This window comes from Sinocyclocheilus rhinocerous, unplaced genomic scaffold (genome assembly GCF_001515625.1).
Source record: "Sinocyclocheilus rhinocerous isolate Xijiao unplaced genomic scaffold, SAMN03320098_v1.1 scaffold2752, whole genome shotgun sequence".
NCBI lineage: Eukaryota > Metazoa > Chordata > Actinopteri > Cypriniformes > Cyprinidae > Sinocyclocheilus > Sinocyclocheilus rhinocerous.
In genome coordinates, this window is record NW_015632119.1 from 153,938 (window position 1) to 169,873 (window position 15,936).

Sequence of the window (15,936 nt, forward strand, 5' to 3'; positions counted from 1 at the left end):
AAAAAAACAAGTGGGCTCCCCCAAAGTCCACGGTATAGTTCGAACACTGCTGTATGCTCTTAAATAAATTAGGTTCTTTATTGGCATCTATGGTTCAAGAAGAAACTTTAACATCCATGGAACCTTTTCAATGCACAAAAGGTTCTTTATATTATAAAATATTCTGCACACGAAGAAAAAAAAAAACTGTTGTTTTAATAACTGTTACTGAAAGGATCTTTGGGGAACCCAAAATGGTTCTTCTGTGGCATAAATAAAAAATAATGTGTAAAAACCCTTTTGGAACCTTTATCAATAAGACTGTAGGGGCCATGGGAAGAGCAACAGTAACTTAACTCCTGTAGAACTCAATTCTTTTAAAACTATATTCTTGATCTGTATTAGATTTAGAACCTCCACCATCACAGAGCCGACCAAAGTCAGTTTGAGCAGCATGTGATATCTAAACAGAATGATCTGAAGGACGCCTGCGAGAGCAGCACCGGGCCGCTGCCACACACTCGGCTGTCTGCAGCTCTCCCCCAGAGCAGTGGAGTGATGCCAAGAAGGAGAACACAAACATCGTGGGCTTGGCATGGACCCAATGCCACGGAATTGTGCACGGAGGGTGTGCTTGGGTGGCAGCCACGGCGTCCTAAACGGGCCAGACGCAATAGAAGAAGGTGTATGTGAGAGTCACAGGTGTACAGCAGATGATGTGTGTGTTCTGTGATATTTCAATCAGAAGCCGAAACTCAAATCTTTATAGAAAATAAAAAGTGCGTAAAAAAGCTGTAAAGCCGATATATCATAAATTGCACACACCATCAACTTAGGTTTTCTATTAATAATAATACAGTGAATTTACAGATGTTTGCTCACTATACAGTGGAATTAAAAAGTCTACTTTTAGAACCATGGACCTGCAATCTAATTTAAACTAGGAAATGAACATTACATTTTAAAACAAGAAACATTATGCTGAATAATGAGCAAGATTCTTCACTATTCCTATTTCACTAATTCAAAAAGCTGATTTGTTACACTGATCATGTGAACTTTAGACCAAAAGTCAGATTTGCCTTGCACTGAAATATAAGATATACTCTTTGAAACATTTTCAAATCATGCTGCACAATGTAATGATCTTTTATTAAAAAAATTTTCACAAACTGTGGAGCTCATGCAGTTCGAATGCTGCTGTTATTAAAGCAAACAGAGTAATTTGTTTTAAATTAAACTTTTTACTGAAATTTCTATGTTTATAATATGATGCACAATTTAAAAAACATATTGGGGAAAAAAATGCTCTCTTATTAGTGGTCTAAGATTTTTGAATCTCACTTTATATGAAAACAGGAAAAGGTTTACGTGAAGAGGAAATCAGTGCATAAAAATATATAACATTGAGAATACTCTATTAAAAAGCATTTTAGTAATACAGTAGTAATTAGAGTAATTAATAATAGAAGAAAGCATATAACCATTTATATTTGTGATAAGATGTATAATAAGTGGTCATAAAAAAAATACTGATCTACTATTCTGAATAACTGTGAAAATCGATTAATCATTTGTAATAATAAATAATTTGAGGTAAAGTTTATTGTGGTTATGGCTCTGAATTAAGGCAATAATATAAAAAATAACAGTGACAGAGAACACTAAGCGCATTCAGAACAAAGATTATGAGGGATATATATTTGCGGGACCGTTATCGTCTTCAGCATGCGTTAAAAGATGGTGTCTAATGTGATTTTTGTGCTCACCAGGTGCATTTCCAAAAAAATAATCCATGTGCTTGATATCGTCTGTTTCTTATCTTCATTTAAGGCCTATACACTGTCAACTGCTTCTGGATGTGTGCCAAACAAATGCACACAATTCTGAAATGCAGACAGTATATCCCTAACAACTCTTCCCGAACCCCACAATTTCACAAAAAGCTGTGTGCTCGAAATCAGAACCACAAATATTATTTTAAAAAGTTGGTTGGAGGCAAGGACATGAAATGTTTAGCACAGTGGGCACGGCGTCTCTATTACTGCTCCCCAGGGTGAAATCTATACTCCAATAAATTGAATTAATTACCTTTAGTGTAAGATAAGAGATTTATACTGAGCCTGTTGTGGGAATGATACACTTGGGAGGAGAGATAGCAATTCAGGGTATTAACCATTATAAATACAGTTATCACGTTTCCTGAAGGCAGTAATCAGATTCTCAAAGAAAACACACACACACACACACACAAACATACACCGTCTCTATAACTTTCCCTCTCGTAAGGACTTACAGCACCCCCTATCAGCTTCAACCGTGCACATTTACACTCCACTGAAGCTGTGCAAACACGACACTCATAAAATAAAAAGAAATATTGTGCAGTGGAATAGAGACTCGCCTATTATATTTGCCAAGTCAGGTCAGACAAGTCCGATCAGCAGGTAACCACACGTCCATCAAACAGCTCTCGGCTCACACGGTCTGTGAAATAAGTTCTCTCGAAGGCAGTGCTAACATATACAAAAAGGGTGGACATCACCATAAAGTCACTCCTAAAGAAGAGAGCCACTTGTAAAAGGCTGATGTGACCCTTTCCACCCTTAGAAATCAAAGGCACTGTGGCGGTTCATGCCTTGCGTTTTAATAGCATTATGACCACCGGCCACTGAAAGATCATGGAAAACATCATGTGAACATTCAAAGAGCTGACATTCACAGTCATTAAAGAATCATTTTACATGTTTAAGAGCCAGTAAGGGCCCTAATGGACGGCCCCCACCCACATTTTACCATTTCAAGCAAGCCGTCCAAAAGTTGGTGTGTGAACCAGAGGCAAACTACTCATGTAATGAATCATACATGTTCACACAATTTACATGCTACTTATGAAAAGAAAAAAAAAAACTAATGAGGTTCTTTGGCACTGAGGCGGTTTGCTGAAATCTAAATACGAGCGGTTTCACCTCTTAAGACTTCCTCAAGAACCCGTATTTGCTTCTGCAAGAGCCCTGCAATTTTAGGTCGTGGTTCGAGACGACTTCTTTAATGCACACACCTGTACATGTACATGCAGGCGGAGAGTGCGCCCCGCGTTTATTTCAACACGTGAAGTATGCTGATATTCCTGTTCCTTGGTTTTCTCTCTGAGTGTGATCTATAGGTCTTGTCGCTCTGGGCAGAATCTATTGTGCAACCTCCAGCTAACTGACATGTTTTGTGCCAAAAGCATTGACATAGCCAAATGAGGGCACTTTGGTTTTCCCCCGCAGACAGACAGACACCCCAGAAAGAGCCTGTGAAGACTGGAATGGAGGTTGGTGTGCAAACCTGAACGGAGTCCACTTAAAAAGTGTCGGTTTACACTCTGTACACATGCGATAGAGTGTATAGAGCGCACAACGTAAACTGCACATTTGCCAACTGACACACACACACCACCAGACTAATTATGTTTGAACTAAACACATATTTGAGACACAGTATAATGATTCTGCTCGAAAAAAAAAAAACGTACACTGGATGGGTTTTGCTGTACAGACATACATATTTAAGCGAGCACTAATGTACAAAATGTTTTAGTATTTATTAGTCACAACAACTGGAAAGAAACCAAAAAAAAAAAGTATTCTGAGAAAATAAAAACGAAAAGCAGCTAACTATCTGCTAAATAAACAGCATCAGCTGAAATATACTGGCAGTCCAGCAGTGGTTTGAATTTAAAGGCCACCGCTCTCTGTAAGCCCACCCACTCCTTCAACACATTTTTCTCATCTCCTGTCTTTTTGTTTTCTAAACCGGCAACATAAGCATCATTAACAGTGCAAATTTTGACGTGTAAAGACCATCTACTCACTACTGAATCAGATATTTTCAGGAAGGCACGCCTTCGCACTGTACCCACATTCTCAGTGAAACCAGAAATACCAAAATGAATAACAAGGCAAAACGCAATGAGCATCAAAAGTAAAAAAAAAAAAAAAAAGGCGAACATTTTTAAAAAATAAAATAATTTGTAAAATATTTTAAACATTTTATGTTTTTATCAGGAATTATTTGACACGTCTTCAATAATAAATTGAAAAACATTTCAAACAGAAGCTTTGGAGTTTAATTTCACAAATGGGTGTACGGCGTAAATCATATCTGTGATATGCAATGTATTAATCGTGGATAAACGTTCCTAGTCTTTTATTGTTTATGGCTACAATGAATGTTATAAACACTTGTAAACATTGTGTAAAGATTATATCATTGAGCTGTTATAAATTAGACAGATTAGGTCTTTATGATTTTTTTTTTAATGTAAACACTGCATTATGTCACTCTGAAAAGTTTACATTGCAACTAATTTATGCTTCTTTTTATTGTGCAAGAAAAGCTTTTAGGGGAATGAAAAAAATAGGCAAAAAGAACACGTAAGGGTTTAGAGTACTTTAGTGCTTTTATATGAAGGTTTACTAGTGGAAAGAGTGTGTAAAGCATCTTAGATAAAAGGATAAATTGAAGATGAACATAAGGAGTGTGTTGTTTTTTGACGATGAACACCAAGGTCCATGCATGTGAACCCTGATATTGTAAAACAGTGGTTATGATCAAAACGCATAAGCACTTTTGTTTTTTTAGATGTAAATGAACAACAGACTATCCAGCAAAGTTAGAGCCTTTTAAATAAACTACATAAAGTAAACTTGATAAGCCATGTATGCTTGTGTATACGTGTGACGATAACAGAAAATAGGTGAGTGTGTGTGTGTGTGTTGAGTGGGACAGAGCAGAACCTGTGGGTCTCACAAAACTTTATGCTATGAATTATGTGTTATGTTTAGCACTTCGAGATCGTTCAAATCAATCATTCACAGTAAATGAGAAATGTATCATCATAGTAATGAATTGATAGTGTTTCAAATAAATAAATAGACACAGTAACAACTAACAGGCCTCACATGTTGGTTATAGATTATCAATAAATATAGCCTAATAAGTAAACCTACAACTTGGCTTACTGTTATTATTTTTGGTTCTAATTAAGTTACCCTTTTTAGTTAGGATAGTGCACATAATTACATTTAGCATAAACAACTTATATGCTTGACTTGATGGTTTTATGAGCTGATGATCCTAAATGTGCAAAACACATGTAAACACTGCAAAATTAAAAAGCAAATCAGAAAGAAAGAAAAAGTTTTCTTTGCCTTATACTTCGTAATAATGAGGGAACGGCAGTGGGATAAAGGTGGCAGAGGTCTTGTACTCACTCGGTAGGTTCTCCCTCTGTGTGAGGGACAGATGCTGTGGGTTGCCTTGCTTCCGTCGGGACATCGCCCCGCATTTACAGCAGCATCTCACGGACACTCGGACTAATGTTCGCGCTCCTGAAGCTCTCCAAACTTTCCTCCACAGCCCGGGTACTCCACTGCGCTCGCTCGCGGGCTAGTCTAGTCGTTATCACGGCACAAACTAGCACTTGTACTCTGTGAACAGACTAAATTGTATCCGACTGTCGTGAAGCATTAACTAAGTGCCACTTGACCTGAGAGAGTAATGCGTGCACTGCGACCCGCAAGCAGCTTCTTTAACCCCAAAACCCTGTCTCAAAATTCAAATAGTCTTTCTTTAAAAATCCCTAAAACATAAAGACAGTTGTTGTCCTGCTATAATGGAAATCCAAGATCTGTGGCTCGCCAGGTGAGAGAAGTCTTTGGCACTGTCCTCCATGTGCGCTTGGCATCAGAGTGCAGAATGGCTGAACCTCTGAAGACAACACCTCCTCTCCAGATCAATCAGGACCCGAGCAATTACGTCTCGCATTCACGCTGCTCACAGGGAGGACCCGGCGCCTGTGTGTGTGGCAGGGGTTGCCTCTGAAGAATGGAATGGGATTCAACTTCAAGTACGGACTTGATGTGACGTGTGGCGCTGGGGGCGACTAGTGGCGGCAGTTTGGGTACAGAGGGGTCTCCGAGCCCACCAGCAACGCTCCCGTCGCTGCACTGTCTGTTAAAAAAAAAAAAAAAATCCAGCAAAATTTACGGAGGGGAATCAGACAGCTTGGTTGCAAGAAATTCACTGACAATACGATGACAACGTTTTAAACACTATAGTACGGGATGCAATTTTACTGCTCGTTTATGTTGCAGGTCAAAACCTTAAAATCCATTGAATGGAATAATATAGGCTATAAACATACTTAAACAAGTTACATTTGATTTGCACTTTCAAATACAACTTACTGATAACAGAAGAGCACATGCTAAATTAACAGAGCTACAGAAACGCAAAAGCCCGTCAAGGTAACACATATGACGCGTAGTAAAATAATGCAATAAACATTGCATAATAACGGAGCAGGCAACAAAACATTAAAATGAATAGGCCTATGACTGATGATAAATAAAATAGCCTTTTATAAAAAGTGATGTGTCGGGCAGAGACGTCTGGGACGTCCTTTTACAGGCTTTCACTGTAAATTATGAGGTAAATAAATTTATGTTTTAATATTATAACATGTCATCTAAAAATATATATATAATTTTTTTTTTACCATATTTTCAATGGCAATTCATGCTTTTTAATTCACAAAAACTTTTAAACTGTAAAATTAAATGTACTGTGCGGTTAAATCGAAAGGTACCTACTATATTTTTTTACTGTAGCATTTTACATATATATGTTTTTCGTTCGAATAATATGTTCGCATTTCTGTATGAACTAGTATTAGCCATCACTGTCAGCAGAAGAAAAAAAATAATACTTAAAAAAAGCTTCTTACACTGTCGTGGGGATATACTATAATAATGCACAATTTTATAGAAATAACTTAATAACTGGGGATTTTGGCTAAACTAAAGTAGAAACTGGCGCTAAATTTTAATAAAATGCTGTGCTTAAGAAAATAAAAGATGTTCCTAACATGCATTTAATTTACAGTAGTAGTAGTAGTAGTAATAATAATACTACTAATACTAATTCATTAACCAGTCAGTACAGATTGCAGATCCCCAATGCTGAGATTCAAGGTAAGTAATTTTGTGTGCTGGGCCCTCTGCACATGTGTGTCCTGTTTCCATTTAAGCCAATAGCGCCACCTGATGGTCTTCTTTGGACCTAAAACGTGTTCATTGAGACAAGGGTTAGGGCAGGTTTCCCCACATCTGCTCCACATCAACACATATAAAGAAAAAAGAGCATAGAAGAGACCGGGGCTAGTTGTCACGTGGGCTATATTAGTCCATCTGAGTACTGAAGGTTTTGAATTAAAAGTCCCGTTACATAAATGTGTGTTTTCTTGCTGTTGGTTTTCTTTGTTGGTCGCAAACACTTAATACATTTTAGACTTCACTTTGTGAATCATAACAATTTAACAATTTTAAGTAGGCCTATGTGCTTATAGAGAAACTTAAAATATCTTAAAAATTAAAAGTACCCTGATAAATAACAACTGCAGAAAAAAAAACTAGTCCTTTAGCCTCTCCAATTTAGTCTTAATATTAGAGCCTACAACAAATTTGTTAAGCACATTTTAGGGATTTTAATTAAATGACATCTTGCCCCTTCTTTCCATCACAGCAGATGAACTATGATAAATGGCATATCACTTCACACTGAAGCAATAACTACAGTCAGTGTAGTCAAGCCCCAGAGCAAAGTCAGATTCATCAATAAAACATGATTTTTTCCATTAAGGGTTACCGTTGTTGCCTCTGGGAGAGGAACACCATTATACAATGGCAACACGCAAGACACTGAAAAAAAGTTGATGCTGTTAGTTTGGTCGTGTCTCAGTAGTGACAGGTAGACTGCATTTTTTTGGGCATCACAGACACGTTCTCACATGCTCACATGGCTCAGTGACCTGGAACGCATACATGATGTAAAAATACTCTCTAGGTTTTAAAACACTGTCTCTGTCTTCACTCCGAAATGTCTGGATGGTGATTAAGAACAGAACACACCATGCAAGACTTTTTGGCACACAAAATTTGTAGATATTGTATATATTCTGTAAAAAATATTAGGTTGACCAAATAATGGCAAACCCTCTGCACATTTGACATATTCATCATGACGGATTTGTCAATAAAAATCATGTTTTATTGATGAATCTGATAAACTAATAAACTCTTTGAGCCAAGAAAAAATAATAGGTACAGCCAATATAAATGTAAACATAATGCAATGAAAAATCAAACATCAAATAAACAATAAAAAAGCTATTTATATGTCATTAATTTTTTTACAATAATTAAATAATAATAAAATATATTTTTTTAATTTTGCATTACACTAAACACTGAAATGTATCAAATAACATGACTAATGAAATTCACACAAATATATTTCACACAAATATAGCACTTTCTTGAGACTGAAACTTTAACTGTTATTTATACACGAGGCAATATTTGCTCATAAAAGGCCTTTGTAATCTAATTATATTTAAATGAGTTTGAGAATTTGACAAAGATTTATAAACTATTCAACAAAAGGCATTTAATTAAAATATTATTAAACAGTTCATTAGTTTAATTTATCTGTCTTACTGTAAAAAAAAAAAACAGTTTTATCAGCTGAAACTAAACTGGGAATAATATTTTAAACATGGTAGCATCAACAATAATGGCAATCAGAATGTTTATGATCTTGTTGATTGTTGGCCTTTATGTAGTCTGTCATGTCCACAGTGGACTGAATGTCTGACTCTTAAAATCGCGGTCACTTACGCCCTCTACTGGATTCATTTGCACAACTCAATCTTTACAATTCACTACCTTTATTTACAGTACACACAGAAAAAAAATATCAAGCCTGGACAATTTTAACATTTAAAATCGATAAACATACTTTAAATTGTGTCTTATCATTTTTCAAAGCTAAATTCTGTACAAAACTGAAACTGGCAAACAATGACAAATTATAAAGAATTACCAACTAAATATTAATCACAACATTAACCTGTCTGAGACAAGAGAAATTGTCTGTTTTACTGTGACCATGGTCATAAAATGCATCACTTAATTGTCTATAGTCACTCTGTGTGAGCTACTAGTGATCAAGATCCTTTTTTTTTATTTTAATCGTCAAAAAAACTATAGCTTCTGAAGGGTGACCAGGTAACACGAGTAGTAAGGGCTTCACATGGGATTCACAAATAATTATTATTTAATATATTTTAGGTGCTTAGTATTTGTAAATGAGGCTCATCTCATTTGTTTTTTTTTTATTACCTAATAATCTTAATACTAAATTTGCTGTTAGGCTACTTATTGATTACTTGTTTCCATATTAGTTCATATTTGTAGCTGAAGTGTTACTGTAGTACTACTTATTTGTCCTGCATTACTTCTGCTAAATAAACAACAACTAATAAAAATGAGTTGACAACCTGTCTGCTACTCTTCAACATGTTTGCTATTGAACATTCACTTTGGATTGATTGATTTAAGAGATGTTGTTTTATAAAAAAAAAAAAATATATATATATATATATATAGTGTTAATAGATGTGTGTTGTCCTTGATAAATAAATAAATACACAGTTTGTTTTATTTTTTTATAGTAAACACAATACATACAAATATTAAATATTTACAAATATTCCATTAAACATATTAATATGCTATATAAATGCTTTTAGCCGCCTGGTCTCAGCTGTTGGTCTCTGATTTTGTTTGCCATGTGCTCCTTTTTTTCTGGAACTGACTGACAAACACCCTCACTGTCCTGTTGAAGGAACAAACATAATGATGTAACGCTGCGCAGATTTAAAGGGGTCATATGATGCTGCTAAAAAGAACATTATTTTGTGTATTTGGTGTAATGAAATGTGTTTATGCGGTTTAAAGTTAAAAAAACACATTATTTTCCACATACTGTACATTATTGTTTCTCCTCTATGCCCCGCCTTTTTGAAACGCGTCGATTTTTACAAAGCTCATCGGTCTGAAAAAAGCGAGGTGTGCTTAAAGAGAAAGGAAAAAATGAAATCGCATCATATGACCCCTTTAATGAGAGTGATTCTTAGAGAAAATCTAAAGATAAATTGCTTCTACCATTTCAGTATGACGGGGGTTTCTGAATTGAAAAGGATATACTCATCCCAGATTAATTTACATATTGAAATATAATACACACAGTTTTAACTAGAGGATGCAGAAAAAAGTAGCTGTAAAACTGAGATAGAAGGTACTAACCATCTTCAGGGTGAGCTGGGACATGGGCTGTGGGGCTTGATGGTTCTGCCTCCCCAGTTTTAAGCTTCAGCTGTACCTTGTCGACATCCACACACAGTATGTTTTACGGAGGTGGCTCACACACATCTACATTGTCCTGTTGAAGGAACAGCCATAATCATGTAATGCTTGGAAGGTTTATAGAGTGCTTCTTTAAATCTAAAGATATATCTTTCTATTGTTTTGAAATATAATGTAATATGATTTCACATAGACAAACATAGTAGCTTAGGCGAAGGCAGTGTTTAATCTTTCCAATATATCTGAAAGTAAGTAAAAACAAGAGATGGAAGGGACTTACTGATGTCTTATGCTGCCTCCGCTGTCTCTGCTGCTGTCTCAACTGTTCCCTCCGCTTCTGCTTCTGCTGCTCTGTGATTCTGTGGTTTGTTCCCTGTTGTGGGGAGCTTTTGGTCACAAGTGTTCCCTGTAGGGTGCCAGAATGCACAGGCGCCACTTTTGAGGTCCTGGAGGGCATAGGTAATCCATAGGTGGAATAGACAGGCATATTCAGCAAGCCTCTGTTTTCCTGCCTTAATGGTTCTGGTGGGCACTGATGCTCCTTTCAGAGATCCAGTAGACATGCACTCCTGCTCCCTGTGAGGTCCTGGCATGCACAGGGTTCCTGTCGGGTAAAGGTGCTTCCTGTGGGGACTTGGAAGGCATGGGTGCACCCTGTACAGGAAAGGCTTGAGGCTTCTGCTGCAGCAGTTCCTGCCTCAGCCGCTCAGGGATTTTGAGACTTTGTCTCTCTGCGGTCTTTTTGGGGATGGGTGCTCCCTTCTCATAAGAGGCTCGAGACAATAGCTGCAGCAACTCCTGTCTCAGCGGCTCAGGAATTTTGAGCCTTTGCCTCTCTGGGGTCTTTTTGGACAGAGGTTCTCCCTTCACAGAAGAGGCTTGAGGCGATAGCTGCAGCAGCTCCTGCTTCAGCGGCTCAGGGATTTTGAGCCTTTGCCTCTCTGGGGTCTTGTTGGGCATCGGTGCTCCCATAACAGAAGAGGCTTTAGGAATTCTGCTGCTGCAGCTCCTGCCTCAGTGGCTCAGGGATTTTGAGCCTTTGCACTTTTGGGGCAGGCACAGATACTCTCTGTTGGGACTTGGTGGGCACTGGTGCTTCCTGTGGGGTCCTAGCAGGCGCAGGTGCTACCTGAGGCTTCTTCTGCATCCACTTCCTTTGCTGTTGCCTCCACTCCTTAGTGGTCTTCAGTGTTGCATTTGAGAATGCTGAGTCCCCACACTCAGCCTTCTCAGACCCAGCAAGCACAGGTGGTCCCTGATGCTTCCTCTGCCTCCACTTCCTTTGTTGCTCCGTGGTCTTCAGCGTTGCATCTGAGAAGCCTGAGTGCAGGGATTCAGCCTTCTCCGATGTATCGTTGAAGACCAGGGATGAGGTGTGGTCCCTCTTCTCAGTATAGGCAGGTACAGGTTGTTTTGGGACCTGGGAGTGCACTCTGTGTCTTCTTCTGCCTCCACGTGTCCTTGGTATTCAGTGTCGCATCTGAGAAGCCTGAGATTCATCACTGAGTCTCCTTCCTGCATTGTTCCCCACCACTGCACTGAGGTGGAGTCCCCATACTCAGGCTCCTCAGATATAGTAGAGGAAACCTCCATTAGTGCCCAGCACTGCCCTGCAGCGAGGGCAGTAGTAAGCTCATCTGAGAATTCAGAAGATGAGGACTGCACTGTACTCTCAGGAAAACTGGTTGGGATGGTTGACATATAGTCATGCTGATGTTTGATTCGATTGTGAAAGATGATCCAAAGAAGTGAACAATACTGCCCTTGTCTTTATACCTGTAAAAAACTGTGACAGAAAGACAAAGGAAAGAGATGATATAAGAGGAAACATATAAGAGTCTGTAAATTGGTTGTTTTAGGTTTTTTGGTTTTATTTATTTATATTTTTTACAGGTACAGTTTTACAGTGTATGCCCAGTGGGGTCCATACGTTTTTTTTATTTTATTTTTTTAATTATTATTATTATTTTACTAACTAATGTGCATAACTCAGATGCTTATAATATAAATTAACATGCCTGCTTCGACATGCATATGAAATCACTGTAAGAGGTAACTATTAAACTATTAAGGCTTTCACTATCAGCTTTCAGAATTTACCATAATAAAGGAGTGGTGGATTGAGTTTCTCACATACTGTAGACAAGAAAACGTCTATGGGGCTCTGTATTTATGAATAAATGTTTAAAATCGTCATAGTCTGTATTTGGCACTGCAAGATTTGTTCTGTTGATTTACTGAAAAATGTTGTGTTAATGGCGAGATTATGATTCATTAAATTTTTTTTTAATTGCAATCTTTAGAACAATGAACATACACGGGCAATAACATATAAATACATCAAAACAAATTCAATAATAAGCAAAAACAATATATATATACAGTATATATATATTTTTTTTTTTAGCCAAAAAACCTTTAGCACTTCCGGTTTGCCAGTATGTGGGAAAGGAGACCAGAGGCCGTTTTGTTTGAAATGGATGTCAATGGAGGAGAGGCTTCACTACGCTGAATAAACAGCTTTTTAGAGGAAACAGCTTAACATTTAATGAATCAACAGCCTATCAGTTAATCTCCAACATGTTTTACACTAAGCAATACTTTTGGATTTACAAAAGGAGTTTTTGGAGTTTACACCGACAAAAATGCAGTTTTATAAGAGAAGTTACTGACTTTTTGCAACAGGTGGGATGCAGCTTACAGCATTTCTCATTCACTCCTATGGTATCCGTAAACAGTGACTGAGTGTTGCACAACTCTGACTTAAATTCAATTATGTCAATGCTGTAATGTGATTGGTTATTAAGGCACACCTGATCCAAGTTGACCGTTATGCTTTTTCCAATAGTAAGTAATACCAAAGACTATAGAATACCCAAGACGTGTCACTCGTATAGTTTTGAATGGGGAAAAATGCAATGCTCAATTTGGAGAATTTGATGTTTCCCCATTCAAAGAGATAGGAGTTCTTGTAATTATCCACAACATGGTTGTTCACACTGGAAGTCTTATATATAGTTAACCAATGTCCCAATAATCCCATGCAAGAGTGTCATTTTCCAGTGTCATCACGATTGCACGTGTGATATTGAACACTATTAATCTGCGTTTTTGAACGAATCGGCTAAATGAAAGATTCAGGTCACTCACTCATTAAGATTCGCTGCCAACTACTGACGGCAGTCAGTAGCTTTTTCTACGCGGTTAGGCTGTTCGTCCACACGCAAACGCAGAACCAGTTAACTGAAACCGAACATTTTTGAAAACGCCTGCCAGGGTGAAGGTTTTCAAAAACTCCGGTGGCAGTGTTGTCGTGTAGACAGAGAAACTGGAGTTTTTGGCTTGTGACGTCGGCGCCTGCACTGTTATCTTCACCTATTGGAGACTTTTTCGGGCTTCTGATTGGCCAACATGGCTTTACGGTTGAGATTATATCGCCACCTGTTGGTTTGGCATGCTCTTGACATTGCTTCATAGCATGCGTTTGCGTTTTCATGTGGACGGAGATTTTTTTTTAAACGGAAGAAGGAAAAACTCCGTTTTTAAAAATACCCATGTACGTGTGGACATGGCCTAGGTGTAATCTAATAAATGTAATCAACAAATAATTAACTAACATTAAATATGAAGAGTCATGAAGAGTGCAATTTTAGTGTGCTTAGTCTTTGCAAACTTGGCCAATTACAGATCAGCTGTGCCTTTTTATACACACAATAAAGTCATAAAAACTAAATCAACATCAAAAATGTGATCAAAATCTGATAAATTTAGACACTCATTCATGGTTTCACCAGATCAAGGTTTCAGAGCTTCATGAAGCTGTGTTTCAACAGCACCCATCACTAGCAGTGAGTACTACTTTTAATGTAGAATGATCTGCCCAACTCAATCCGAGCAGCTGAGTCCTTAGCCATCTTCAAAAAATGACTAAAAACACATCTGCTCCATCTGTATTTGACCCTCTAACTCTAGCACTTTCTATTCTATTTTAATTCTACTTTATCTATTTATCTTATTTTTTATTTGAAAAAACACTAGCTTTCAATTTTTTCTATTCTATCTACTTGTTTTTATTTGTGTGTGTATATATATATATATATATATATATAAATACCTTGTTACGTGTACTGCGGTAGGCTAACCGAGACTTGTCATTTGCACTTACATATTGTTGTGCTTTTGTTAGTTTTGATTGCTTGCATTTGTAAGTCGCTTTGGATAAAAGCGTCTGCTAAATGACTAAATGTAAATGTAAATGTTTTCCAGCAGCGTTCTTATTCAGGTTTTTATTTCATTTTTTTTTTCTTTTTTCCCCCAAGAGACAATCAAGTGTTTCTGACTGTACTGTGGGCTGAAGTATGGACCAGGTATGTAATCATGCCTAGAAATTGTCCGATGTCCTCCTGTATACTTGCATTGAAAATAACAGACTGTGACAATAACAGGTTTGAAGAGAGAGTAAGTGAAAATTCTGAATTAAAAAAAAAAAAGTTAAAAAAAAATACCCTACATTGAACACAGTTTTATTGAATACTTAATATCACAATATGTCAGTAGAAGCAGGATTCAGTTAATGTTTTTTTTTTTTTATATATAATCCTTTGATGAATGGTGATGTTGGATAATATTCTGATAAAAACTATTTAAAAAGTAAAGTGTTTTGCATTTCACACAAGTGGACCAGTTTCTTTAACCAATATCTGTAACATTTCATGCCCACAAAGAGGATTTTAGATTCAGTAATACTTACTGAATAAAATTCTCGTTGTGTTTAGATAAATTTGTTATAACAAAGATTAATAAATTATTCAGCAAATGAGACATGTAATTAAAACATTATTAAATAGTTAATCAGTAGATTTATTGGTCTTACTGTAAAATATAACTGAAACTAAATAACTAATATTTGTTTTAAATCTGGAAGCTTCATCAGAAGTAGAAAGTAAATGCATGATAGTTTTGATTATTGGTCTTGATGTACTGTAGTTTGTCATGTTCACAGTGATCCGAAGATCTGGCCGTTGAAATCACAGTCAGTTACGCCCTCTAGTGGATTCATCTGCACAGCTCCGTCTTCACCACTGGAAGCCAGACTGATCAAGTAACAAGGTCCATGAAGGTACATCTTTTGTACTTCCAAGGACAAATTTGTCATGGAAGACCTTTTTTAGTGTGGTAAAATGAGGCTAAAATATAATATCACAGTTTTTAATTAAAATAAATGTAATACTAAGTTGCTCAACTTTTGGTAGCAAGTCTTCCCTACTGTACTGGATCCCCTAACATTATTGGTGACCATTTTATTTCTTTACCAATCATAATAATGCATCCCATTTCCTAACAAACCGAACTTTCTCAGTTAAAATAGGAAACTTCACTTCCTCTTTAGGCAATCTAACCTGTGGTGTTCCTCAGGGATCTGTTCTAGCACCTACTCTCTTTTTTCTCTACTTCCCTTGGGGTCCATCTTTAGGAAACACAGCGTTTCTTTCCATTGTTATGCTGATGATATGTAAATCTATCTGCCTGTGAACTCGGAAAATATGCATGCACTTAGTTTATTGGCATGTCTGGATGACATCAAATCATGGCTTTCAAAAAATTTCCTTTTCCTGAATTCAGATAAATCGGAAGTTTTTGTTTTTGGCACCTCTGAAACTACAGTCATGGCCAAAAGTTTTGGCAGTGACATAAATTTTGT

General features: G+C 37.0%; 1 protein-coding gene across 4 annotated transcripts in view; it reads right to left on the reverse strand.

The window, feature by feature from the left end:
• LOC107742200 (B-cell lymphoma/leukemia 11B-like) overlaps positions 1-5,890 on the reverse strand; it is a 32,645-nt gene extending 26,755 nt beyond the window's left edge. For 2 of the 4 annotated variants that reach the window (XM_016555094.1, XM_016555093.1), the window contains exon 1: positions 5,241-5,889. In XM_016555094.1, coding sequence (XP_016410580.1) covers positions 5,241-5,304 — 64 coding nt within the window. In that variant the 5' untranslated portion in view covers positions 5,305-5,889. Of the gene's footprint in view, positions 1-3,179; positions 3,186-5,240 lie in introns of all 4 variants that reach the window. The other 2 variants (XM_016555096.1, XM_016555092.1) reach the window with 2 other exon arrangements.
• Positions 5,891-15,936: the final 10,046 nt, after the last annotated feature.